Source organism: Channa argus, chromosome 2 (assembly GCF_033026475.1).
Source record: "Channa argus isolate prfri chromosome 2, Channa argus male v1.0, whole genome shotgun sequence".
Taxonomy (NCBI): Eukaryota; Metazoa; Chordata; class Actinopteri; order Anabantiformes; family Channidae; genus Channa; species Channa argus.
Genome location: NC_090198.1, coordinates 30,190,084 through 30,216,945, shown reverse-complemented (window position 1 = coordinate 30,216,945; position 26,862 = coordinate 30,190,084). Strand labels below are relative to the sequence as shown.

At 42.2% G+C, this 26,862-nt stretch overlaps 1 protein-coding gene across 2 annotated transcripts in view; it reads right to left on the bottom strand.

The window, feature by feature from the left end:
* LOC137107626 (nuclear receptor ROR-alpha A-like) overlaps positions 1-18,745 on the bottom strand; it is a 68,807-nt gene extending 50,062 nt beyond the window's left edge. For both annotated transcript variants that reach the window (XM_067491372.1, XM_067491381.1), the window contains exon 1: positions 18,228-18,745. In XM_067491372.1, the coding sequence (XP_067347473.1) occupies positions 18,228-18,384 (157 nt within the window). In that variant the 5' untranslated portion in view covers positions 18,385-18,745. The remainder of the gene's footprint in view (positions 1-18,227) is intronic.
* Positions 18,746-26,862: the final 8,117 nt, after the last annotated feature.

Sequence of the window (26,862 nt, the reverse complement as noted above, 5' to 3'; positions counted from 1 at the left end):
GTCAACGTACTTTAAACTGTTCCCCAGTCTGAGTCATTGAAATAGGAACGGCCTTAAACTCAGCATCAGCCATTAAGGAAAAAGTTCCAAAACGACCAACGAGAAATCTTCAACGTTAGCAAATAGACATAAAATAAGTGGAATATTCTTAATTTATGCTAAAGGATGAAGGACGTTCATGATGAAGGAGCTTGTTTATTGAGAGGAAGAAAGTAAAGTTCCAGGGGACAGAAAACTCCCAGTTATGGATCAAAGAAGGAACCGTGTGCTGAGCAAGGAAGGAGAAAGTTTAAATAGCAGGAGAAGAGGATGATGGGAGTTCTTCAGCTGGGAAGAGTGACGGAACATGAGGGACCAGGAGAAAGAAGGCCGCCGGGGAAAAAAAGGACCGAACAACTTCCTACACTTCTTTCTGGGATCAGTACAGCTAAAACTAATACTGAAGACCTAATTTACCTGCAGCCTCCTTCCGACCCCCCCACCCCTCCACTGTTCACCAGCAGGTCGGACAGAAATATTTCAGACCCAAAAAATTCAATTTCCGAAAGTTAATTTACTTCTCGGAGCAGGAGGTGAGCGGCCAGTGTCAGTTTAATTTGGAGAGGAGCAGGAGGGAGAGGTGACAGCCAGAATATTAACCAGCACTGATGCATCACCTGCTTTTATTTTGTGAAACATCTGCACTTTTTTATCGTTTAAGGAAATAATGTAAAGCTCCCTATAAACCACCTACACACACACTTCAATTTTCTCTGACAATGACTTTGTCTCATCACAGTTCCTATAAATAAAAAACCTATAGGAACGTGGCATCGCTGATATGCTATAACGCCCGATAATGGAATTTAAATAGGTTTGGAAACGACGGCCTCCTACTCACACATGTGGCTGAGAGATAACACAGACTCTGGACAGTGTGTGTGTGTGTGTGTGTGTGTGTGTGTGTGTGTCTGTGTGTGTCACATCAGTGATAATGTTGTTTCCGCCTCAGGAGAAATATTACACTATTATATTTATTAGTTGACCGCTGACTGTATGTTTCAGGTTCATGTTAATCAGGTTTCCAACAGCCTGTGAATGCATCACTACTTTCAACTGCAGAACAATTTCTTCTTCACGTCTCCTGTTTATGTTGCAGAGGCGTCACTGTGACTGTCACTTCCTCAATAATTCTTTCGTCCTTGTTCCCCAAACTACAAATTTGTTTTTTTCTTGCATCCCCATTGTGAGGCTTTTTCCTTCTGTCCTCTATTTGTCGTCTGTTCTTTTTCCAGGTTTAGGAAGATTTCTTGCATTAACAATTATGAATCGTTTTTTTTCTCTCACTTCCCTTATAGAGTTATTCCTAAAATGACTTGTTTCTCTTACCTATGTCTCGGAGACAGACTGGAGACCTGTCCAGGGTGGACCCACTTGCTCAGTGACAGGTGGGATAGGCTTCACTAATGGATGGATGCTCATCACTACAAAACCCAATAATTTACATACATGTCTTAAAAAGGGCATCAATATCATCGGAGTGTGGATGTTTGTTTTTTTATCTTTATTGCCATGGTTGCCACACCTTTAATCAACATTTTGAATTACATTAATCTGCAAGAAAGATTGTATTTGAATAAAGTTTGGATCAATTAATCTGTAGAAAACTTGATTGTGTTGCTGTGAAGTTGTTTGTTTTTGCAGTGGTCAGAACTTATGGGAGAATCAGATCCTTGCGGGCTGTTTTTTGACCATCTCCACGTGGCTTCATTGACCTAAAAAACACTCCCTCTAATCATTCCTCTTTGATCCCAGTAGTTCCCTCAGAAACTGTCTGAATTTATTAGAATATTATTATTTCTGCCCCAAACTAAATGATGCCTTTAATGCTCATTAGCTGCCCATCACACAGTGAGCACAGGGGACCGTCTGCAAACTTCTGTCACCAGAGGACAGAACTTTCTTGCTGTCCTTTAAAGCAGCTCCACGCCTTTACTTTGTGCTATCAATCACTTTTTTCAGTGCGCAGTCAGGTTTTCTCCCTGAATATCTCGTCTGAGAAACAGAAATGAATCAATATTGAGAGAACCTGCCGAGCTCCTGAGGGCAAAAAAAAAAAAAAAAACAGAGGAAGAAAAACTCCTCGAGGAAAGTGAAACATCACTTTCACTTCAACTTTGGTTAACTTTGCACAAAGTTACAGACGACAGATACACCATCAAAAGTTGATCCATCACAGAGAAAAGACACGGCGTCCTACTTCTGAAACATTATGATACAAAGACAAAGCAACGTGTGTGTGTGTGTGTGTGTGTGTTTGTGTCAGGTCAGTCTAAGAATACCAGCTCACGCCGACCCACTGCTGTAAAAGATGGGAGGAACCTCCTCATCGATCACCAGCCGCTCAAACATCGTCCCACTTAGAGAGGGGAACATGGCTGCCGCCTCCTCTTTGCTCTCCTTCGTGGAGAAAGACGTGCGTTGATCAAGGTGAAAAAGTCCTTAATATGTGATAGAGCATCGAGTATTTCGTGCTCCCGCTTCCTGTCGACCAATGAGATCAACCAGACACCGATTTATGCACATTCAGCACCAACTGTCCTCTGTGCTGTGATCAGTCAAAATGACGGACGGGCTGCAGACTTTTCTGTCACTGTCCAAAATATCTCGTCAACGATAGACAACATTCAGTTAATGTGACTTGTTGTGTATTTCCCGAACTGTCTACACTGTGAAAGAGGGAAAAAACAAGTTGGGAAAATTGGCAACAAACGTCTGCGTTGTGTGTTTTCATTTAATTTCGTTAATTTAAGCTTTGAATAAAACTTTAAACTTTACTTACTCCAATTTAGACACTTACAACTTAGAATATCTCACGATCAACTGTGTTGTGTCCACGTAAAAATATTATTTTCCTAGTGAGCTGGGATTATTTTTTTATGGTACTGTGATCATTTTAACCTGTTAACTAGCTGTTAATGTGTGACCATGATCTTTATTCCTCACATATGAACCCTTAAGATTCACATGGCTTAAATAAGAACATTTTTTAATCAGAAAATTCTGCTGCCCTGCGTGGCTGGTAATCATTAAATGATTGGTCTGATGTTAAGGTCTGACCGTCAGTTGGTGTTGGACGGGATTGAGGTCAGAGCTCTGCACTGATCAGCAGTGTCCACATACTCGCTCAGCAGGACGAAGCGATTGGTTGAAGCCGGTGGCTGTCAGGCCCATGATTGGCTGAGACATGGCAGCCAGATCAAAGTGATCTGTGCTGTTTTGGCCTGAAGCTCAGAGAGCAGGAGGCCACAGTGTGTGTGTGTGTGTGTGTGTGTGTGTGTGTGTGTGTGTGTGTGTGTGTGTGTGTGTTGGAGTCTCTGCACTTCTGGAAAACACGGCACAAATGCTCCAGAACTTTTTAAATGTGTTCATATTTTAAGACTTCCTGCCGCTCTGTGTGGTTTGGGCCTGTTTCAGAAGAATTTAAAAGCAAATCATAACATTTTGAAGCGTTTGTTGAGCTTTACCCAAGGAGCAGGTGAGGTTTCATTGTGGGAGCATCATTCATTTCTCTACAAACAGTTTCAGTCACCCCCTCCTCAAAGCTTAAAGCTCTCATGCCAGCTGTGTATTTTGTCGTGGCATTTAGTTCATATCACCTTTCAGACACGGCGTCAGGCCCAATCCTGTCTCTGTGCATGTGTAAATCTACCACATTAGCCTCCTCAGGTAGGAGCACGTTAAAAAATGCCTGGTTTAGAGCTGTTTTAAAATAACTGTCGATGATAAAAGCTGCACTGCTAAAGTCTTAAGTTCAAGTCAAACTCTAATAATAACTAATAATATTTAAAATACCATTTAATATTTGCAACTGATAAATAGGGTTATAAAGAATGTTACCTGAACTTCTCTGAAGTTCCGTAAAGTTATTTTACCTTCATAGCTTCTCTCTTCCTTAATGCTTTATTCTTTCGTAACGCTAACGTGTTCTTCGTCTTTCCAAACAGGTTTCCCAACATGAAAACCTCCAACTCTACATTCCATGTTGTCCATGCTTCTACATCCAGAAACTCACCCTAAATATGTGCTTTTTCCCTTTTCAGCAAAAGGTGCTTCTTTAAACACTGGTTGCCGCCATATTTGTTTTGGCAGAAGAACACTTGAGACTTTCTGTACTTGCTAGATTTGCTTAACTGCGGTGGATTAATGAATATTTTACTGCACAGCAACTCATTCTAGAAGCAAAACAGTTTTGTACTTTTATTGGTACTTGGTATTGCCAAGTACTCAAATGTAAGTACTTGTACTCAGCCTGGGATAAAGGAGTCACAGGTATAGTTTTTCTTTATTTTGGACTTTGGACTTCAGGGTTGCCACAGTGGATCATTGCTCTGCATGTTGACTGGCACATTTTTATGACTCCTGACGCAACTCTGCCCAATTTTACCAAACTCTGGAACAGCACTGCACAGCTGGGAATGGGAACAGGCGGTTTGGGGTTCAGTGTTTTTGACCTGCATTCTGGGAGAGCGGGGTGCGAACCTTCAACCCTACGGTCATGGGTGGCCACTCTACCAAGTGAGCCGCTGCCGACCAAAAGCCCTACATAAAAAAAACTTTTGCCAAATCTTTACGACTTTCTGTGGCTTTTCACTTGGCTACTACTACAAACTACAAAAACCTTCCAAACTACTTCATTCCCCAACAGAACCTTTAGAAAGTTTTTACTCCTTTAACACCTTTAAATTTCAAACAGACAAGAACCAGATCTCCTTAGATACCATAAAACAATATTCTTCCTCAGCAGCAAGGAGAACAGCGCTGAATACAGACATGTGAAAAAGTATGACTCAAGCTTTACGTGCTCATCGGTGCTTGCAGACAGTTTGCAGCGGGCTTCAGAGGAGGTGCCAGGACTCAGCAGCATGTTTGGAGCAGCAGCAGCAAGCTGAGCTGCAGACTGACACCAGATCACATCAGCCTGATGGGAAACACCTGCTTTGATCTCAGCCGAGCGGCTCGGTTACTTTAAAGAGCTGTTGGCTGTCGGGATGTGGAAGTCTCTGCAGTCCGGAGAGAGACGAGACGATGCCGGGGAGGTTCACAGTTTGGTCGCTTTCCTTCAGTGCATTAACACTATGTCACTATCATGGGAAAACCAAGTATCTGTAGCTCAGAGAGCTCTGACTTTAGTGGCTATGTGTGTTTCACACAATATGATTAAGTGAGCTCCTTTTCCTGAAATGTGCACAAAGCTGCAGAAATTTAGACTGAATCCTATATTATAAATGTATAGATGCTTGGTTTAGACTGGACAGGCTGTGTTTACATTCAGTGGGCGAAGAAACTCACAGGGGATAGTTGGAAACAAGCAGCTCTGTTGGCCTGTAGTCGACTGATACGTCGACGAGTGGCGGATGTTTCATGTAATGTTTACAGCTTATTGACTATAGTGACGGCTAAAATCAATAACTCTTGGTGGTTAATTCCATTTAGTCACATAATTGACACATGTAGTAAAGTAATTCATTCACTGGTTAATTATGATTTGCATTTAAAGGAACATTTAACCCATTTCACTGTGTGTGTGTGTGTGTGTGTGTGTGTGTGTGTGTGTGTGTGTGTGTGTGTATTTCTCTGGTTTCTGAATCTTCAGTCACCGACACACACGCAGTTAAAGTACTGCATCAATAACTTCACACTGTAATATTTCAGGACCGACCGTGTTGTTTCTATCACTCAGCTCTACATGTTCTGTTCTGCCCATAAACACAAACATAGTGTTTATCAAACTATATATACACATGTGTAGGCAATGAACAAAAATAAAATCCCTGCTCCTGCACCAACAGAGAAACAGCTGCCAGAGCAGAGAGGAGGAGGAAAGTAGTTAAAGTCTGATGAGCTCGATCTGACTGGAAATGAAATGAATTTATAATCAGGGGAAATAATTACCAGCCTGTGGATTATTTTTCTAATAAAAGACATCATAGGGTTTCGCTTTTATTCCAAATTATCATCAAGTCGCCCTTTGCTATTCTGAGCAGCAATTAAATAAACAGGCGTTCAAACATGCTGACTGAAAAGAAAACATGAAGACGCACGGATTGAAAAAAAAAATGTCCAGCTACAATACAGCAAAATTTAAGAAGGGTGGAGTTAACAAAGACAGCTTGTATGAAGGATGTGTGTTGGCTTGTTTCAGTAGGTTTTATAGCAGAACTGGCACCATCATGAAAAATTCCATTCTTATTAGTTCAAGTTCATTAGGTATGAAGCCCAGTGACAACACGCGCAACAGTAGCAACACGTGTCAGTGCATGAAGTGCACGTAGATGAACACATTAACTGAATAAACTGCAGCTAGAAATACACACATGTAATATGTGACTGGGAAAAACTATGAAGAAACAAAGTGGGAAGTGGTTTTAGTCTTTAGGTCGTCTACTGTTCGTCACTGCAGGACATTCAGCACCGATCTGCACAGTTGGGACAAAGTCTCTGTTTTAAGAGTCTCAATTAAGTCTCAGGGCTTGATTACAAAGTCCTAAGTCAAGTCCTGCATCAAGAAGCAAGTCCAGATTCAAGTCCCAGGTCCTAAACGTTATGTTTGTGGCCAAATAATTGTTGCTTTAAATTTCTGTACATAGTTAAAGTATATGAGTTCAGGTCAGAAAAAATTACTACAAATCACTACTACTAAACTGCCACTGAACTGAGTCCAGGGTCTTGGTGTGTGAGTGAATGACATTTGAATAATGTGCAGTAAGATATGTACAGGCAGGAGTGTCCTTCAAACCCTTGATTAGACGGCGCATTTTAAATTTGACATTTAAAGCGCTAATTTTAAAATGAAGCAGATGGTCCTTTACTTCACGCACCAACAGTAGCAGAGACACCTGCAGGAAGCACCTGTGTTTTAGATGGTTGTTCATAGTAAAAATAAACTTGACAGTGAAGTTGAAACAGTCACAGTCATGTGGTAAAACTGTTTAAAGCTCTGCTGATTCGCTGCACACACTTTTAAATCATAAGGATTAATGTTTGGGCAGAAGAGGAGCTCATCTCAAGTCAAAAGGGGCGACTGTGGCGCGGGGTTAGAGCGGTCGTCCACCAATCCCACAGTTGTTGGTTCGATACCGCTGGTCTACTGTTGAAGTGCCCTTGAGCAAGACACTGAAGCCAAGCTTAGCAGCTCCCAATGATTTTTAGGCCAACTGCATAGCAGCTCCCCCATCGGAGTGTGAGTGTGTGTGAGTGGGTGAATAAGAAGCAGTGTAGAGCACCGATAGGTAGAAAAGCTCTATATCAGTGCAGAGAATTTAAATCATCAGTCATTATTCACAGGTGCTAAAGTCCAAGTTCAGTTGCAGGTCTTTTATGATTTTATTGAGTCTAAAGTCTGACCCGAGTCCCTACCTCCCCTGGTCTGACACAACGTGAGCATCCTCAGCTCAAACCCTACCAAACACTTCATTTCATTTCCTGCAACCACCTGGCGTCACGCCACACCTGCACTCAACCGACCAGATAAACACTCCTGACTAATGAAGACAATTACTGGTTCCACGCTCTGTGCAGGAACAAAGAGGAGGTGAGAATAGCTCTGTATGTAAATCAACCCCCACACCCACTCCACCAGCGCTGGGAGGAACATATCGACATCAAAGGCAGCGGCTGACAAGACTCCAGCGTGCAGAGAGAAGCTGATCGGGATTCTCAGCAGTTAAATGATGGTTCGCTCTAATCCTGCAGGGAAACTTCACCTCAGCATCAACACACACATCACGCTGTAACAACTGCACGTCTGTGCTACCTGACTGCACAGTTACAAAGTGCTTCACAGAAATAAAAGACACGCTCTGAAACAGGAGTCTGCCACCTTGCAGCTCTGCAAGGCTGAAATTGGATCCAAGATTCAAACAACTTTATTAATCCTTGAGAGAAATTGATAATATGAGTAAAATGCTACTTTTCATCAGGTGTAAAAGTGAACCACCTACATTTGGCAGATTAACATGCTAAAACTGACACATCAGCAGTAAACACAAGCTGTATCATTACACATTATTCATACTGTAGTTCATTTTAAAAGCATTTTGGTCTGAGACAGAGACTCATGACGTGTAGACACTTGCCACTATAGCTACTGCTCCATTACCATGACATGTTATGCACCAAAATGTTGTTTGGTTTAGAGGCCAAAAATACATTTTATGGTTTGGTTAAGGCACAAAAGCAGGAAAGTTGGGGTTAAAGGACCATCATGCTTTGGGTTAAAATACAGACATTTTCTTAAGGTTTGAAATGGAAAACAAACTGATGTCTCTTGTACATAGTCCTTTGTCATCCATCCATCTGCATCGACCTCCTCACTGCACAGACTTTGGCTTGAAATCATGTCACCAACTGCCGCTGATGTTCCAGTCACAGCTACTGTGACCAGTACATGATGTCAATTTACCGCACAGCTCGATCATGATAACAACGCTGGTGACGGTAGGTGACCTACTGAACCAGGAGGACGACAACGACTGATAACACACACTTCCCTTGCACCACACCAGCGGGCTGCATCACATATGTCTGTGTTTAGGACAGAGCGAAGAATGTGGGACTTCAAATAAGAACAAATGCTTATCTGTTCAACAAGGTTAAAAGTCCACCAGCCCGATAAAACTAGAAAGGACGTGGTAGATGAAAAGTGTTCCACAGGGTTGTTAATGTAAAAGGTTCCATTCTCTCATATATCCACACAGCTCAGGAATCAGTGAGCGTCTCTTTCAGAAAGTTACAGAAATATTCAGACACTCAGATCCACCCCAAACACAACGTTCTGCTTTATACTTTGAAGCGTTCATACCAGGAAACCTTTACATGGTTACAAGTGACACTGTGCAGATTCACTAAAGTTAGGAAACTAAATGAAGCCGATTCTTGATTAATTAAATCAACCAATAAATTAAAGCAGATTGGAATGAAAATGTGCAGCATGATGAAGAAAAGTTCCAATTGTCAACGCCGATGTGGAATGAGCAGTGACACGGTCTGATGACTTTCTGATGTCCGAGTTTATCAGTCAGTCAGCCGTCACACAGACTGATGGTCCTCATCATTTTATCATTAAAAACGGATTTTATTTAAAGCAGTGAAGGATGTTCATGCAGAGTCTCCTCACCTGCTTTTTTCTTACCATCGTCCAAACCTCCTCATTGCATTTTCCTACACAAATGTGTTTAAGTAAAAAAAAAAACCCACTTTACACACGGAGCCCGTGACATTTACCGTCCTCACGAGCATTGAACGGCAGCTTCAACAATTTTTAACTTGCTCACCTTGGCTTTAGTTTAGGGTGTGAATATACAATAAAGCTTTCAAACTTCTCTTGGACTTCTCTATTTTCATATTTCAAATACTCCAGAGGAGTTTTACATCATTAGGAGTTCAGATAATATCATCTGAGGGAGCTCTGGAAAGGCAGGTTAACCACGATCATAACCACCATAGTGTGAGCAACAAGATGACAATCGGAACCAGTTTCCTCCAAGTGATGTCATCTGTAGGCATGTTTCAGCCAGAACAAGAGATTTTAATAAAGGCATTTCAGAGATAAGTTTAAAAGCATTATTGTATATTTACACCCAGTGAGGGGCAAGTTGACATATGGTGAAGATGCCCTTTAAGAAGCAAAGATAGGATCAGTCAGTCACAGATTCCCAGATTTACAGAGAAGCAGGAGTCAACTAGAGGTTAGACTAGATAAAGTGGATCAGGTTCTGATTCAGATAATGAAATTTCCATGACAGCTCTCTTCTGTCTTTATCAGAGAGCAACGAGGCGTGTCAGGCCAAACAGGGCCGCCGCCGTCGCACAAAGGAGCCGTCAACACGCCAATTAAAATCAGGCTTCAGGCCAGAGCGAGAGGCACTCTGGGTATTTATCAGGAGAGCGGAGAAATCCACCTCATGAACGAGAGGGGAGGAAGCAGGAGGAGGAACGAACCTGAAGTATTTGTACACATCTCCACAAGAAAGAAGAGAAGAAAGAGGTTTTAATCTGCATCCTGCAGTAAAATACCTCCTTTGTGTCGTCTTGAGTTGCAGCAGAGAAACCTCCAGGATGCTGGGAATTACACAAATGTCAAGTAATAGATAAACATTTTTCACCATGGAGCTGGAGCCTCTGTGACTCTTTGTCTCAGTACATTTTACAGTTTCTGTTTATGGTGTTTTTTAATGGTTCAACTGAGTATTTTAGGTTTGTTAATCCGCTTGCCTCTTTGCTCCTCCAGCTCTAAGTCAACAGCTTTTTCCCCATTGGCTTTTTTGGTTAAATGCTCAAAGCAAATTTAGATTTTAAACACAAAAACACAGAGTTTTTCATGTTTTATTTTACATAGACAAAATTCATCATTTACTACCCGACTTTGTTTTTCTTAGGCTTGTATGTCTTTAAAAAGTCAAACAAATGGATAAAAGTGAGTAAAGAGGCTGTTAGGGACATTTCACATTATTATTCGTTATCTGCAACCTGTAGATTTATCAGTTTATAATAGTTTTATAATTACAAGCAAGATCATATCATGTTAAGAGTAAAGGCCTTGATAGAATGGAAAAATCCAATCAGCTGTTTGTTGATGGAACCAGTGATACTGATTCCAGATTGGCTTATAAACTACATCATGTTTACTGTATATCCGCACTATATAAATGTGTCTGTACCTTTGACTGCTATAACATATGTTCTGGACACAGAGACCAATGCAACTGAAGGAAAAGATCTTTTTGAAATAATTGTTACAAAGCGAGTTATAGCAAAGTAATGGAGTCTGAATTGCAAATGGTGCAAAAATGGACAAAATGTTACATCAGTGACATTATAGTGTAAAAATATGTGATTAGTTTCAATCACATAATGTTTATTCATTTTTAAAGTTCTCTTGGAGAACTTTATTTTCCTGCGGACCGATTAAACTTATGGTTCCACATGGACACTGTGAAACATTTAGTAGAGTAAAATTTAGCTTTTCAAGTCAGGTAAACATTTTTTTAATATTACTAAGCCTCAGAATATTTCAGGAACAGATAGTATCCTGTATTAAGTTGTACATGTTTACATGTGCACTGAAAACATGAAACTGCATAAAATTTGTCAAGGTTTTTATAAATTCTGTCCTAAAACATGTAAAATATGCAACTTATTGTGACGATATCAATATGTGAAATGCTTGTTTATAACATGTGGTGACTGAAAGTCTGTAAAGAAGAGAGAAAACCGAGCTAAAAAGGACGTCGAGATCAGCTGGATATAAATTTCAGTGGTGTTAAGTGATGGTAAAGGGGCAGTGTTTCCATTGGACGGCTGTGCTTCTCTGAACACTGATGCTTTAATTAGCAGGGAGACTCAAAGCTCCAGCTGTGCTCAGTGAACCTGCCTGACTCCAAACCAGCCGACGATCGTCTGAAATATTCAGATGGAAAAACATCAGATGTGACCAATGAGGCATCAGGGCCTGCAGGCAGGGCAGGTATCCGTGCAGATCAACAGCAGACTCATTCAGAGTCAGTGTGGCTGAAACACACACTGCTGCTTATGCAACATAACTTCCTTTTGGGGTTTGATTTACATTATGATTGATGAGCACCAACACCTGTGATTAGGAAAATCATTTTTAGTCCACTCGGGATGAGAATATCAGCATGTTGTTGGGTGCTGCTGACTGAAAAATCTCAACAATTGGATGAATTGTGATGTGAAACGTGGCTCAGACATTCACATTTCCTTCAGTGTTTGGTGATGCTCTGACTTTTCTTTGATCAGGTCAGAATTTTAATGTGTGCAGAACTGTATTAATTACTGATTAATATCATAATTATTTCCTTGTTAAAGTTTTCCAAAGCTGACATGTATAAATATGTCTTTTGATCCTCCCAACAGTCCAAATCCAGAGAAATATAAAGAAGTTCACATGATACTTGCTCAAGATATTTGCTCCATTTTTTCCTGTTGTTACAATTTTAACTGTGAAGCTAATGACATTAGCCTCAGATGTTGTCTGTAAGATGTTTACAGGCAACAACTACATTATATGATGAAGCTTCACGTCCTTAAGACTTACAAGTTGGCCTTTTATTACATTAGAAATTGTTACATTACCTGCTGCCTGTAAGTGACTATGGTAACATTTGCATGCTTCAAAGCAGCCGTGAGTCTAAGCACAACCTCACAGAGCTGCTAGTCTGACTGAAAACATCCTAAATGGCTGTAAATTAATGCAACTTTCTAGCTGAGCTCTGGGGAGCCTGGGTTGGGATGCAGAAATCCGTGGGATCGTATCCTGCCCGACCAGGTGTGGCCCCACCCAGCCACCAAGGGTCACCATGGTGCCGGTCCCAAGCCCAGAAAAAATGGGAGGGTTGCCGCAGAAACGACATTCGGCTTAAAAACTCTAAACTGCATTTTACCAAGACCACAAAGGAGCATTTACTTCAAATGAAAAAGTTACAGTCACCAAAACAAAAATGTTTTCCACTGGACAGCTACAGAGACCTTGCTGCCAGCCATCTCCAACACATCCTAGCTGCTTCTGAGCCAATCAAACCTCTGCAAACACTCCCAGAGCCCTGAAGTCTTCAGAGATTCAGATCCCAGTGCATCTTTGTAGAAATAAGAAAAAAATAACTTAAAAGTTTGGCTGATCGAGTCCTGAAATATAATTAAATCCTGTTAGTGGTGGTTGTCATGAAAAAACATTCATCTGCTTCCTGTGAAGTGACTCCACATGCAAACTTTGGAAGTCACATCCAGCCTGAAACAAACCTCCTCCAGCATCCAAACCACTGGAGCCACTGGAGCCACAGAGCCACCAGGGACCTGCAGGCCAAAATAACTTCACACACAGCACCATGGACGATCTGTGTGTGCAGAGAACATCATCACCCAGTTTGTGAAACAATTCAAACTGGGTCACACGTTCACATTCAACTTCTCTGAAAGTGACAAAAAGAGTTGAAAAACTGCAGCGATGCAACACATCTACACAGCATGTGACCTCTAACCCTGTGCCATTTATTCACTTATTGCTCTGCGTACGAAATGTCAGAAAACAGTGACAAACACTCTGTGTGCTTTAATTTCTCACAGCACAAAGCAGAGTCTTAGGAAGTCTTGTTTTACTTCAGTCTGTCATATTGTATGTGACAGAAACATTAAACAGTTCTATCTGAGAAGCTGAAACCTGCTTAAAATCTGTAAAATCAAGAATCAGTTTTCAAAAGAGCAACGACAGCAATGGTTTCATGAGTGAATCTCTGGTGATTTTGATGTTTATTTTAAGTAGTTAATTACTGTATTACTGCTTTATTCATTAATAATAATCCTTTTTATTTATATAGTGCTTTTCAAAATAATCAAAGACACTTTACTAAAGAAAAATATCATAAAATATCCTAAAAAACACTAAAAGAAAGGAACAGACATTCAAAAGCAGTTTTTTTTTAAACTGAGTGTTGAGTAGGTTTTTTTAATTGTGGACAGGTTATTGGAGCCACATGTGTTTTGAAAGAAACAACCAGAAGGTGGGAGATGCAACAGAGAAGACCCTTAAATCAAGAACATCATGAGATGGTTCAAAGCATTTCCATTAAGTTCTGATGACACAACCAGGTCAAACAAATCAATGCAGGGTACAGGAGGCTACATACGCCCAAACTGATTGACTGGCATCAGATCACGAAGGAGACACTATGGAGAAGGAGGGGGCTCGTTAGGGTGGGATTCGTGTAGTGGTGGGACAATGCGTCGACATAGTCGTTTACGTAAATACATTGATTTACGCAACGTTTGTCGATGCGTCAAGTAGCAAGTAAGAAGACTGTGTCTAGTGAAAATTTTACTGCGATCATCAAACATGGGACTATGTGAAGCTGAGACTAAACAACACGGCGCTTTTTGGTCCGTTCAGCAGCAGAAAAAAAGAGGGATGGTCAAAGTCTGGCAGTTTTAGAAGAAAGTGGTGTCACTTAATTAAAGGTAACGACTTTAAACCAGTCACCATGTTCATTTTCCATTTGCAACACTCTCGCTTTGTCTGGGACTCAGTGTCAATCAGGTCAGATTCGCCTCCAACATGAGTTAAACAACAGAAATGTTGGCTTTGTTCATTGCAGCTCAGTCGGCAGCTGCGAAGCAGCTTTATTATCCACAAAAACCATAGGAGAGGAGGCGAAGCTCTGAGAGCATCAGGTTTATTGTTTGTAATGATGCTAAAACCTGCAACAAGAAAGAGGAAAATGAGTTGTGTGGGCGAGACACAGAAACCCGTGGGGCTGAGACACCATCCCAGAGGACAAAAAGGAGGATGAGAGACGGAAGAACATCTCAGTGTCACAACATCATTAGAACTGTATGAGGACAGGGACACTGACAGAGACAAATACCAGTGGGGACACACCTGAAGACTTTTGAAGACTGGACAGTTCACACATAACTGGAAGGTGCAAACACCTCACGACTGGATGTTCTGATGTAAACAACCCCACAAATCCAGCGAGACCTGGGAACTTCTCATTGTTCTTCGAACCCACAGCACAAAATAATTGCAGAAATTGCAAAGTTAGTTTTATTAAGGTTTAGTGATAATGCATTTTATTCCACAATTCTCCTCTTAGATTTCCGAATCCATCACAGACTTAATCTACATTATTCACATAAACTATATCGGAATTTTACAGGAGGTTTTGAAAAAGGGATTTTTTTCTATAAACTCTGGAAAAACTCTGACAAATGTTTTATATTGAAACAATTTATATGGTTCTTTGTGTTTTGTTAGGTTAATGGAAAATTTTGTTCAATTCAAAAAGATTTGTTCACGTTTGGAAGATGTAGACGGCTATTTTCCTGAAAATATAATTAGTTTCGAAAGAAAAGAAAAGAAAAATTAATCAAGTTTCCCTGTGTTTGCCAGCAGGCAGCAGGAATGTGGGTCAGCAGGTTAGTTAATGCTTTGAGCCCTGAAGCTGTTCACAGGTCTGTTTTTAAAGCTGTCACTCTCACAGACTCTGGCTCTCTGCCCTTCTACCCCGTAACCTCTTACATAACACGCCTGCTGCCTTCGAGTGCCGTCCGAAATAGCACGACTGCCAGCTGAGAGTGCAGGAGGGACCTGACACAGCGCGAACGAGAGCAGAGCTGACAGGAACCAATCTGTCTTATGTAATACTTCATCACGAGGTTTTATTTTCACAGTGACATCATTTCACACAACGCATGTTGTGTTTAATCAGCACACTTAATCTACAATACTTTCAAATATTATTTGACTTATTACTTCAGTTCTTGGATAACAAGATCAAGTCATGACATGTTTTATGTGTTTGAGCAGAAATAAAACTCCAGATAACTAAAAACCAGATTCAGAGCTGCATCACGTGCCATGAAAGTATTATTACACTCTTTGCCATCTGTAATCACTGCTCACTGGTTCCAACTGAGGATGTAAAACTTTCATCAAAATTAAATTTATAGCAAAGCAACAACAGCACAAGCTTCTTTGTTGCACTGACGGATGTTAACATTTAGCAACACCAGTGAAGACGAGCAATAAAAACCTTCAAACGCACATCAACGGCTGGAACGACCGTGTCTGATGTTTTGTTTTAAACGCCTCGTAAATGATTCTGAACTTCAACCTCACACGCTTCAAACCAGCTTTAAAGTCTGACCTTTGACCTTCAAATGGAGGAAGGTCAAGTTTGCTGTTGACGAGCAGTTTTACCGTAGGTGGATACACAGACACGTGACTTCCATGCAAATGTAGCTGCAGGAGACTCGTTTGCGTTTAATGAGAGTTCGGCCGCATGTTTGGGGAAACAATCCTACTTTTTTTACATAATTCATCCAAATGTTTCCTGAGGAACGTTCAGAAAAATAATCTGATAAGAGTAATCGTTGTAGAGAGGCGTGTTTCAAACCTGAAAAGCTGATAAAATGTGAAAAATATGACAGAAAAATTCATGTTTGGACAAGTGTCTGTAAGTAATGCGCATAGACACATGCAGTGCCAGGAATTTACATATTTAATAAACCAATGAAGCTGGATTACACTGGTAGAGGAATAATGCTCTGGGGTCTCAGATGTACAAGAGTCCTCAGGCTTAAAGGTTCACAGCGTGTCACTGTGTGCAATCGGATCACTTGCAAAAGTCACTCATGCTGAATCTCACTAAAAACGAACAGCATGATCTAAATCCTCTAAGTGTGATTTTACATGAAGCTTCTTCCTAAATATATTGTGAGAAGCACGAGCTGAAACATGAAACAAAAGCTGTTTTCACACATGCTGAAATGGTGAACAAATCACTGCAATCTCTGAAGCCCCCACTCGTCCTGCAGGCTCTACCCCAAAAAACCAGATGAAAACGCGCTGCACACGGGCAACTCTGGGGAACGTCTGGACTAAAGATACCAAGGTGAGGAGAAAGAGATCTGCGACGTGCAAAAGGTGACACACAACGTGACCCCAAACACCATCACATGCATAAGGCATAATCATATTAAACTTCACTTTCATCCAGAACAAGCTCACAGACAGGAACAAACACTAGAAGCAACTTGGGGATTCGTTTCTCGACCAAGGACACTTCGACAGGTGGATCGGAGGAGCCCGGAATCAAACTGCCAGCCTTTGTAGTTAGCGACTTTGTGCTACCTCCTCAGCCACCAGCTGCACCGGTTAGAGCTACTGTGTTAGAACGAACCTGCAGAAAATTGTGAGATTGTGTGTGGAGCTGTTGGCATTTGTCTGTTTTAGGGAGGTTTCCATACCATGTATTCCCACACTGGGTACAAGTACAAGTACATTTTAGTATTTTATTAGACAATGTCTGCTGAAAAGAACAAAAACAAAGCACAGATTTAGACTGAGCTCGTGGACAACATGGTCTGTAGTGTCCACACAGGAATATGAAGGTAAAAGAACGTTGGAAAACCTCGTTCCAGTTTCTATATTTAACCCTTGTTGCCTCGGTCATTCGCAAAATGTTTTTTAAATGTTCTTAAACATAAGTGACTCTGTAGTAACTGTAGTTGGCTGATCTTACATCAGCTCATTATTCCACCTGTACGTAGGTAAACACGGTGTCAGGCACAAGTCCACAAAGCCAGTATCTGGACGTCCCTGCACTGTTTACTAGCACTCTGATAATATCTCAGTGCAGGAATTTTGATTGTTTCTTCTGTGCCAAACACTGCACCACGTGCTGCCAGTGGAAACTGAGAAGCGACAAGGGACCGACTGCGCGTTTTCGGCCTTTGGCCTTCAAACGCGTGAACCCACCGTGACTGGCTCTGTCGTTCACCTCGGGGGCTTTGTACTCGGCCCATCAGCAGACTTTCACCTCGTCCACATCTTTGCATTCACGAGCCGCACTTGAATGCAGCGCCGGCTCGTCCCTGGGACTTGGGTTCTATTTATCTTTCATTATTTACGGGGGTCGGGCTCCTGGCTGCTCCCTGCTTGGACCGAATGTCTCCGAAACAGAGTCACACTATCTGCTCGTCTCCATTTCCCCACAGCTCAAACCCTCACTGGGATTTTTTCCCCCCTTCTCCTTGAACAGCTGTTATGTAACCGACTCTGCTGTGAGAAACTCAATGAAGCTCCATCTGACCGCCTCTCTCCAGGCTGCATACCGGTAATGAGCTGCAGGAAAATGTGCTGCACACCGGGGACACACGAGTTCATCATGTCAGCGTGTGTGTTACAGTTACACAACACAAGCTCCAAACTCCCTGCGGGTTTTACGTTAATTGTGGCCTCTCGCCAACTTTGTTTCTGGTGTTTTGTTCTGTCCAGATACATGTGGACACAGTCCTGTTGGACTTGAGAGACAAAGTGTTGCCAGAAATCTGGACGAGCGTTCACACTGCGCTTACTGGACCCGAGAGGCCCGGACCTGGAACAGCAGACTCCAACGTCAGAAGACACAACAACAGACACTAATCCCATATTTTTATCCTTTAAAGTTTCTGATTTCCTCCATTAATCAAAGCTGGAGACATTTGGGGGACTTTGTTCCATCTCCACACTCAGCGGCTCTCAGCTCACTCTGTGTCCGACTTTGAGTGACCGACAGCGGCTTCACAAACACCGACGTCCCCGCAAACAGTGTGTGTTTCATGGAAAATGACAGAAGTTTGAGCCGCAGCACCAGCAGCACTGTGGAACACTACCAAAGCGCCGGTCTTACCTTTGCTGGAGCCGGAGTCGCTGGGCCTCCTGGCCGGCGTCAGGTGCTCCCCGCCCCGCACGGTCTCCACGCTCGCCGGCGCCTGCGTGAGCGGCGTAGCGGGCTCCGAGCCGCTCATGCCCGCGTCGCTCGCCGAGTCCTGCGGAGACGACTCCATCCGTACAGTGATTAAAAAAAAAGAATTAATCTCTCTTAGGGGTCCGTGGGTGCTCAAGGAGCGGAACCGAGCGACGGCAAACTGAGCTGGGAGGCGGCGGAGCGGCGCGTGGGAACAGAGCGAGAAGCGGCTGCTGTGAGCGCAGTTCGGAGGAGACGGAGCCCGGCTGACAGAGAGGGAGGGCGGCGCTGTGGAGAGCAGGGCTGCCCTCCCTGGAGGCTGAGATCCGGCACAAAAAGTGTGTGAGAACAAACCAAACGCAGTCTTCTAACGTGACTTTGACCCACAACTGAAAGTCGGTTCTCAGCGTGAACCAAAGCAAGTCGCTTAGTTCAAACAGCGGAGTTCTGGAAACCGCCCAGAGGCATGAACCACCTGTGTGACATCACCAGGACTAACCTGTGACACAAAAACGGATTTTACTATTACACCGCCAGACTTATGTAACGTGTGTATCATTGGCGGAGACAGGGCCTCCTCAGCACACACACTGTTTAGATTTGTCCAAATGATCATTCAAATATCACAAAGTTATTGTTTTGCACAATTCACTGCTTGGTAAATATTTAAACTCACCATCAGTCTACACACACTAACCCACGTCCGGAATATTGTTCTACATTGTGTTATGTTTTGTCACTTCTCATTCTTTGTGGTCACTTTTTGTATCTTGCAAGCAAGAAATACTCTTCACTCGTGGGCTCAGTCGACCCTCTGACCTCTTGGACTTCTGGGCCTGTGCCTGTGTGTTCACACTGTGTCAGCACAAACCCATGAAGTCCAGTCAAGTCTCTGCAGACCTCCACACTAACACTTTGTGGTGAGGCAGTGTATAAAACCGTTTTCTAAAGCTCCGAGTGATCACAGCAGCGCTGGGGCCTCAACGATTCTAAAATGGAATAAGTCTGGAACCACCAGGACTCTTCCTAGATGGAAGCTGGACCAGAAAGACCTTGGTCAGGGAGGTGGCCAGGAACCCAGCAGTCACTGTCAGGGAACAGAAGAGTGGGAGAAGCTGACGGGACAAACATGTGAGCAGCACTACCTCAGTCAGACCTTTAAGGGACGTAGAGTATCACAGACTGGAAGGTTTCACCAGTTTAAAGCCAGTTCACAGAAAGCCGTGTGCCACCCTCATGGAAATGACCCGTAGGTTCTTTTTATTAAACTGACCTGGAAGAGCGAGGGAGAGATGGGGATACAATAAAAGCCATCTTTTAATTCTGTCGTATTCTTACGTTTTTATGCATCAGGCTGAAAACCTTAAAAAACACGTTGACAGATCCTCGATGGATCATTATATTCAAGCCAGAAATGTGCCCAATGTATAAAAACAAACGTAAACCGATAACACGGAATATTCAGAAAACCTCTCTGTCACGTCCCAGAGGTGACTCATATTCTCCCTGACTCGAGGAGGATTGTCGTACAGATAAACTATACATTTCCAATGTGCCATCTCACGTATCACCGCACTGCTCGGACTCTCCTGCAGCCTCCCTCCAGTCGGTGAACCCTGCCAGCTGTTACCGCCTCCCCCTCCCCCTTTTCATCATCAGCTTCTCCCATCACTAATTTCCTTTTCGCAACAGGAACGTTTAAAATATAAAGAAAAGAGAGAATATTGCTCCAGATTTCATCACCTTAATTAGTTCAGATGAAATAAAAAGAGCTGAATATGATGATTATTTAGAGCTTTGCTGAGGGCCACAGCAGTCGGCAGTCTCCTTTATCCTGCAGTGAAAAACCTCAGGAACTCAAATATTTTACTCATTTGCATCTCAGCACGGTGAAACCGTCCACCTGCTTTGAAATGTTGCTTCCTTTAAACTGCTGCAGTTGTGCGCTTGTGCTCTAAGGCAAATTTATGGTTTGTGATTGTTGGCTTGACTTTGGGAAACTGCCAACTACAGAACTGAGAGCACAAATAGATGAGTTTGTTCGATGGAATTTGTAAACCTTGGAGAATGTCCTCTGACTCCTCAGGAGGATCTGTGGCTTGTTAAGGATTTCTACACAAGGTTTTGCTACGCAACACTGGCTGCATACAGTAGGATGTTTCAGAGGTTCCCCGTAAGCTGAGGCGGCTCGGCCATAAGTTACCACGGTGTCTTTATTCTGGGCAAATTCATAAATGTGCCTCAGGATTCTAAACATGTTCTTCGGCAGGTTCAAGAGGATAATAAGACGGTTACATCTACGTTCGTATAAATCTCAGATAAGTTTAATAATTCTTGAAGAGATTAGGAGGCTTTTTGCTCTGTTGACGAGTTTCTTTAGCGAGAACGTTCTCCAGCATCTTAAATAGATTCACCAAGATGTGGCAGCAGAGCTTTGAGTCTAGCATCTCAGGAGGATTCCACCTGATATGCAAGTAGTCAAAGAATTTTCGGAGGGTAATAAAGTTTTTACAAAGGTTAGGGGCCAGAATTACTGTGCATCATAAAGCGGAAAAAACAGAAAAGACTTGACTTCTCCTTCAACCGTTACAGCTCCAACAAGCTCAACTAATAAAAGTTGTTGTTGCAAATGGACACGAAACCACAATGGCGACAGGTTGATCCTACACTGCTGTGATGAGAGAACAGATCAGGAGCTGCAGGGAGGAGCTCACAGTCGGCTGCCCTCCCCTCTAAAACTCTCCTTATGTAACAGGCAGCACAGCCTGAAGGCCTGAATAGTACATAAAGCAATAACACACACACACACACACACACCTGTGTACTGCACAGAGACGTTTAAAACCAGGGTCTTTTTTATCATATACCATATCACCTGCTGTAAAAGCAGTGCTGTCACAGAGAACGTCATTGTAGTAAAAGAGGAAATGAGCAGTTTCTGTTATGTAATCCTACATTTTATGAACTTCCTACTTCCTTCCTTCCTGACACAAAAACAAAAACAAAACAAAAAAGTGTTGTGCTTCATAAAAAGATTTAGTTCATTCTATGGAAGCAGTCCATACAATGTTATGGCGGCAGTGTCATTAGAGGCAATATTTTTTCAATGAAGTGCCACATTTGTTAACCACATTCTCATGTAGGTGGTTTGTGTACAATGAGCACAACTGTTGCACCAGAGACCACAGTGCAGTTTAACCTGCTACATCAAAGATCGGTGTAAATACCAAATATGGAGCGGAATTTCATTATTTTACACATTGCAAGAAAAGCTAAAAAGATACCTTAAACATTCAAGTGCACATTTGATTATTAAGTAATTTTTTTAAATTATACATTGGCTTACATTTTGGAAACAGCCTGACTTCCAGCTGCATGGAACAGGCCTTTTCTGCTGGAGTCCTGCTCCTGTCTTCACAGCTCTTTAAGACAAAGACAAAGCAACAATTAGCCCCAACTGTAAAGACTTTATGCAGTTTCTCTGAAGGTGATGATATCATGTCATATACCCCATCAAATTAAGCATCACTGTGTTTTGAGTTTAATCTTAGATAGAAACCATCACCATCTGTCTACAGACAGTGACCCTGTCTGTCCTTATTAATAATAAAAAAAATGATAATAAATAATAGCTATTACTCACTTACGCTAATGCTACATCTTGAAAAGATGAGTGAGCTTTGACTGAAATGGTTTTTGTTTTAATTAAATTTTAATGTTCAGGTGGCTACAGCTCACTCTACAAGTGCTTGATGTTGCAAGTCCACCACAATACAAAGATGCTTTAAATCCCACTTACACACAAAAAGCAAAATGATGTGACCTGCTTTCAGTTATAACAAAAGATGAAGACATTCAGCTCGTCTACTCACCGAGAGCTTTTCCCCAGACTTCAGGAACCAAGGTACAGGCGTCTTTCTCAGGGAAGCTGATTTTCTGTGTCATGTAAACTGGAAAGCTGGTTTCTGAAATCAGGGTGGGGGATTAGAGAAACCTGGTGTAGATCTCTGTCTGAGCCAATGTGTCTGCCATGTATGTGTGTAACCAGGTTTCAGAAAAGGCTGCAGACAGGAACAAACAGCTGAGTGAATGAATGGAAGGACAGATCGTAAAAGTGCCTCATAGAAATCTAAGTAAGTCACTTTCCCACATAGTAAATTCAGACAGTTCCTGCTGAGGTTCAGCTGAGTGTGTGTGTGTGTGTGTGTGTTTCCCTCTTTTTTACCCCTGTGTTGTCACTCATGAGACCAGTCGCAGCTTATTTTGGCTTCGGAGTAGATACAGCTTGTGTGATCAGGAGTTGTTCACATAGAAGAGGAGGACAGGTGGAGGTGTGATGCCTCTGTCATCGTCCCTCCCTCCTCTTCATCCATCACTGCACAGAGACTGTGTCCACCTCTTCGCTCCTTGGCTTCAGCTCCAGCCTTCATTTATCTTGACTTGGAGAGAAACAGGCAGTTTGTCCTTGTGGCGAATGACACAGAGACACCAACAGCAAGTTTGACTGAAATGACTAAAATAATTTACTTTGTCAGCTGTGACATGAAATGTCTCAAAGTCAAGTTACCAGTTACTTTACTTTTTTTTTTTTTATTAGAGTAAAAGATTTGAAGTGGTGGGAAAAAGGAGGAAAGGGTTTTTCCCCGTGCGCTGGCCCCCAGGCTGCCAGTCACACGCCCCACCAAAGCCGTCCTTTGTGCAGAACACCACACATAAACCGTTGTCCACAACACCAAACGGAAAAAGGGAGAAAAATGATTTCCCCCGTGTGCTGGTTGGCCCGCTGCCAGTCATGCTACAAAGCAGCACTCGAACTGCAACGGGTGAAATGAAAATTAGGAAGGCAGGCAGTGTCAGATGCAGCAGGCATCCTCCCCTGCTTCTCCCTCATTACTGGAAAAACAAGTAAATAAAAGAATAAAGTGAGCGACTGCTCTGCTGTCACAATAGCAAGTAGCAGCTGAATCTAGGAGCAGAGTGCAAACACAGCAGTGAGTGAAGTTGTGATTATCAGAGAGTCTTTGTGGTTCATGGCTTAGATGTCTCCATAAGTTCCAGGTTGTATTCACCATGGGGCATTGTGCATTTCCGGGTAAAGCCCCAATAGCTTTGAGAACTGCTCCCGTATAGTTTTGGGAAGATTGAGAGAACATTTTTACTGGATAGTGGTCACATGACGCCCTGTTTGCTGTGGCCTTTAAAGAGTCACCTAATCACAATGGGTCTGGGTTTGTAGAAATGTACTTGTACCTGTGCCTGTCGGCTGGCATGCAAACACTCTGCTTTGTCTATTGCCATGCATCGGTGTCCAGGTGACTTGTGGACAGACCTCATGTCCAGAGCTCTCAGCACTATGAGCATTAGCCCCTCAAGAAGCCCAATCACTTACTGGCAGTTAACAGTAGATTTTGTTGTGACCCACATTTGACTTACATTTGGTGACTTGCTACAGCATCGCTATAACTCAGACTTGTTATGGTGCCGTTAAGGGCTTTCGCCTGCTCCGTTGGTACTGGTTGATTTGGCTTGGGATGCAGTATCTTTGTAGTACATATAGAAAATGTAGTAAAATCGAGCGATAGTCACATACAACAGAAAATGTGTTGGTCAGACTTGGAACTGGGGTTTCAATGTCCCCCACTCATAGACTACTGATTTTAATCAAACTCAGTCGCTGCAAAGGTGCTTTATAGGTTACCTAGCAGGTGTGGCCGTGTTTTAAAGAAGTGTCCTCACTGCCTGACCTCAGAAGGTCATTCTCCTTACACACAGAATAACGGCATAAATCATTTTGACTGTTTTTGACCTGTGTATTCAGAGCACCTCAGTTTTTCCACATTTTGTGTCACAGCCTTATTACAAAAAGGATTCAATTCATTATTTTCACAAAAGTTCAACAAACAATTCCACAAAATGACAACAGGAAAGAAGTTTGTTTGAAATTGTTGCAACTATTAAAAATAAAAAACATGTACATAAGTATCCACAGCCTTTGCTAAATACTTTGTTGAAGCATCTTTAGCATCAATTACAGCCTCAAGTTTTTGGAGTATGACACCTAGTTTTGGGCAGCTTCTTCGATTCTTCTTTGCAGTACCTCTCAAGCTCCATCCGGTTGGATGGGGAGCGTCAGTGCACAGCTATTTTCAGATCCCTTCTGGGCTCTGGCTCAAGGACATTCACATAGTTGTCCTGTAGCCACTCCTTTGTTATACTGTGTTCTTAGGGTCGTTGTCCTGTTGAAAAATGACCCGTCACCCCAGTCTGAGGTCCAGAGCTCAGGAACAGGTTTTCATCAAGGATACATCTGTACATTGCTGCATTGATCTTTCCATCGATCCTGACTAGTGTTCTAGTTCCTGCCGCTGAAAAACATCCCCACAGCCTGATGCTGCCACCACCATGCTTCACTGTAGGGATGGTGTTGGCCAGGTGGTGAGCGATGCTTTTCCACATCATTCCGAATCAACTGAAGTTCCCACAAATGAACTTAATCAAGCTGGAGAAACATCTCAAAGATAATCAGTGGAAACAGGATCAACCAGAGCTCAATTTTGAATGTCATGGCAAAGGCCATAAACACTTATGTACATGTGATTTTTTAAATTTTTTATTTTTAATACATTTGCAAAGATTTTCAATTATGGATTTTGGAGGCAAATAAGGAATTTGATCTATTTTAGAATAAGGCTGTGACGTAACAAATTGTGGAAAACATTAAGTGCTGGGAATACTTCCTGGATGCAAAGTAAATCTTTAGAACATTTTTTTGCATAACAAACCAGGTTGTTTTACATTGAGTCTCATCCTGATCAAGCGGAGTTGATTAAATGCACCAAACGCTCACCGGCCTCCTGTTTGGATGATGTGCCCTGATGAATAAAATCTGAGTGACAGAACATGGATCCACAGTGATCAGAAGAACTGAAGCTGCTGCAGCTTTGTGATCTCAGAAAAACAGTGTGAGTCAGCACTGAACTAACTGCTCAGTTCAATAATTCACTGCTCCTCTGTAAACATGAATTATTGAGTCTGGAGACGGTCTGAGAAACCACTCGGCTGATTTTTTCTCCTTCTATCAACAGCAGCATTTCTCTCCTTAGATCTTCGCTAGCTGGAATCCGGAGAACAGAACAGTGTTTGTTTTTCTGCATGTTGTTAGGCTGAGATACTAAATCCTTCACGGGGAGTATGAATGGTAGAAGGATCCACAGGCTTGAATTGTATGAGCTCCACATACAAACAATATGAAAAATAAAGAGTGTGTATTAGTAGAAATAGCATTAACAATTTTACCGTATCCATAATGTTTCTTAATTTTCAGGCCAAGTTTAACAGAACGCAGCCTCATACAGACAAACAGTGGCTTTATCGATTAGTCACAATGTAAACTGACTTTCACACTCACAAGAACTGGTTGTTGGGTTTTTCCGTTAGGTGTCACCCCCAAACCCTCTCTCCTAAGAATATTCCTATGCAACCAAACTGCGACTATTAATCTCATATTATGGAGTCACGACATATTTCAAATATGCATTTAATAATGAAAATCAACTTGCCGGGAGGTCGAGGGGGAGGGTCATCACACCTGACTAACATTACAGATTAGGTTCCGTTCAGCCAACTTAAAGCCCCAGTTTGTAAGATTTTAACATTAGAATAACCACTAAAAATCATTTTGAAGCGTGACGTGAAGTTCAACAGCTTTGTGAAACTGAAAATTCAATGTTGACCTTCACTTCACAACCTGATCGGTCAGCAGTTCGGAGGTGGGAATGTTCCCTGGGTTTAGATTTCTCTCAGGTTTGTTTTTCCTCTCCATAACTACAGTATGACTGCCACTTTTCAAGAGAGTCTGTCTGAAAACGTGTGCTGCTGTTCCTATATTTAAACTACGTCTATGTGGGCAAAATGGTCTGGCTCCTCATGATGAACTGCACTGCTTAAAGCAGCAACAGAATACTAACAAACATTGCTAAAAAATAAACAGAAAGAATAAAGCTTTTAATAAAGATTTCAAGATTCAGCATTTCTCAGGCTTTTGTTTTATTGTTGAATTAGCAGGCTGTTAAACTTTAGAGATTCAGATAAAAAGCTGCTCTGACGTGTAATGAAGCTGATCCTTGTGCACACGGTTACCCCTCTTATCATCCCATGAATCACTGATAAAGTGTCACAATCATTTCATCACACCCGGCCCTGATGAAACACAAACTACAAAGGGAAGTTTTACATTTAAAATGCCGCACATTAGCAACCACTGCATATTTTCATTCTTTCAGCTGGATGCATTTTAATAAGCTACGCTCGCTGTATGCATTTGCATTTTGCTCAAACTTCTCTCGGTCGGAGGAAAAATGTTGGACACGGACAATGTGTGAGAAAGAAAGTCACAGCCAAGCTTCCAACAAAGATGTTAAGGTGGGAAAAAAGTTCAAGGAGTCAAACCCAAACCTAATATTATGACAGTATCAAACAGTTTGATCTGTGGGGTGGAGAGTTCCACCTGCAATAATCTCGTGCTGACTCATCGCAAATGAGCAATACAAACTTTCCACAGCTGGATGGCTGTACTTTG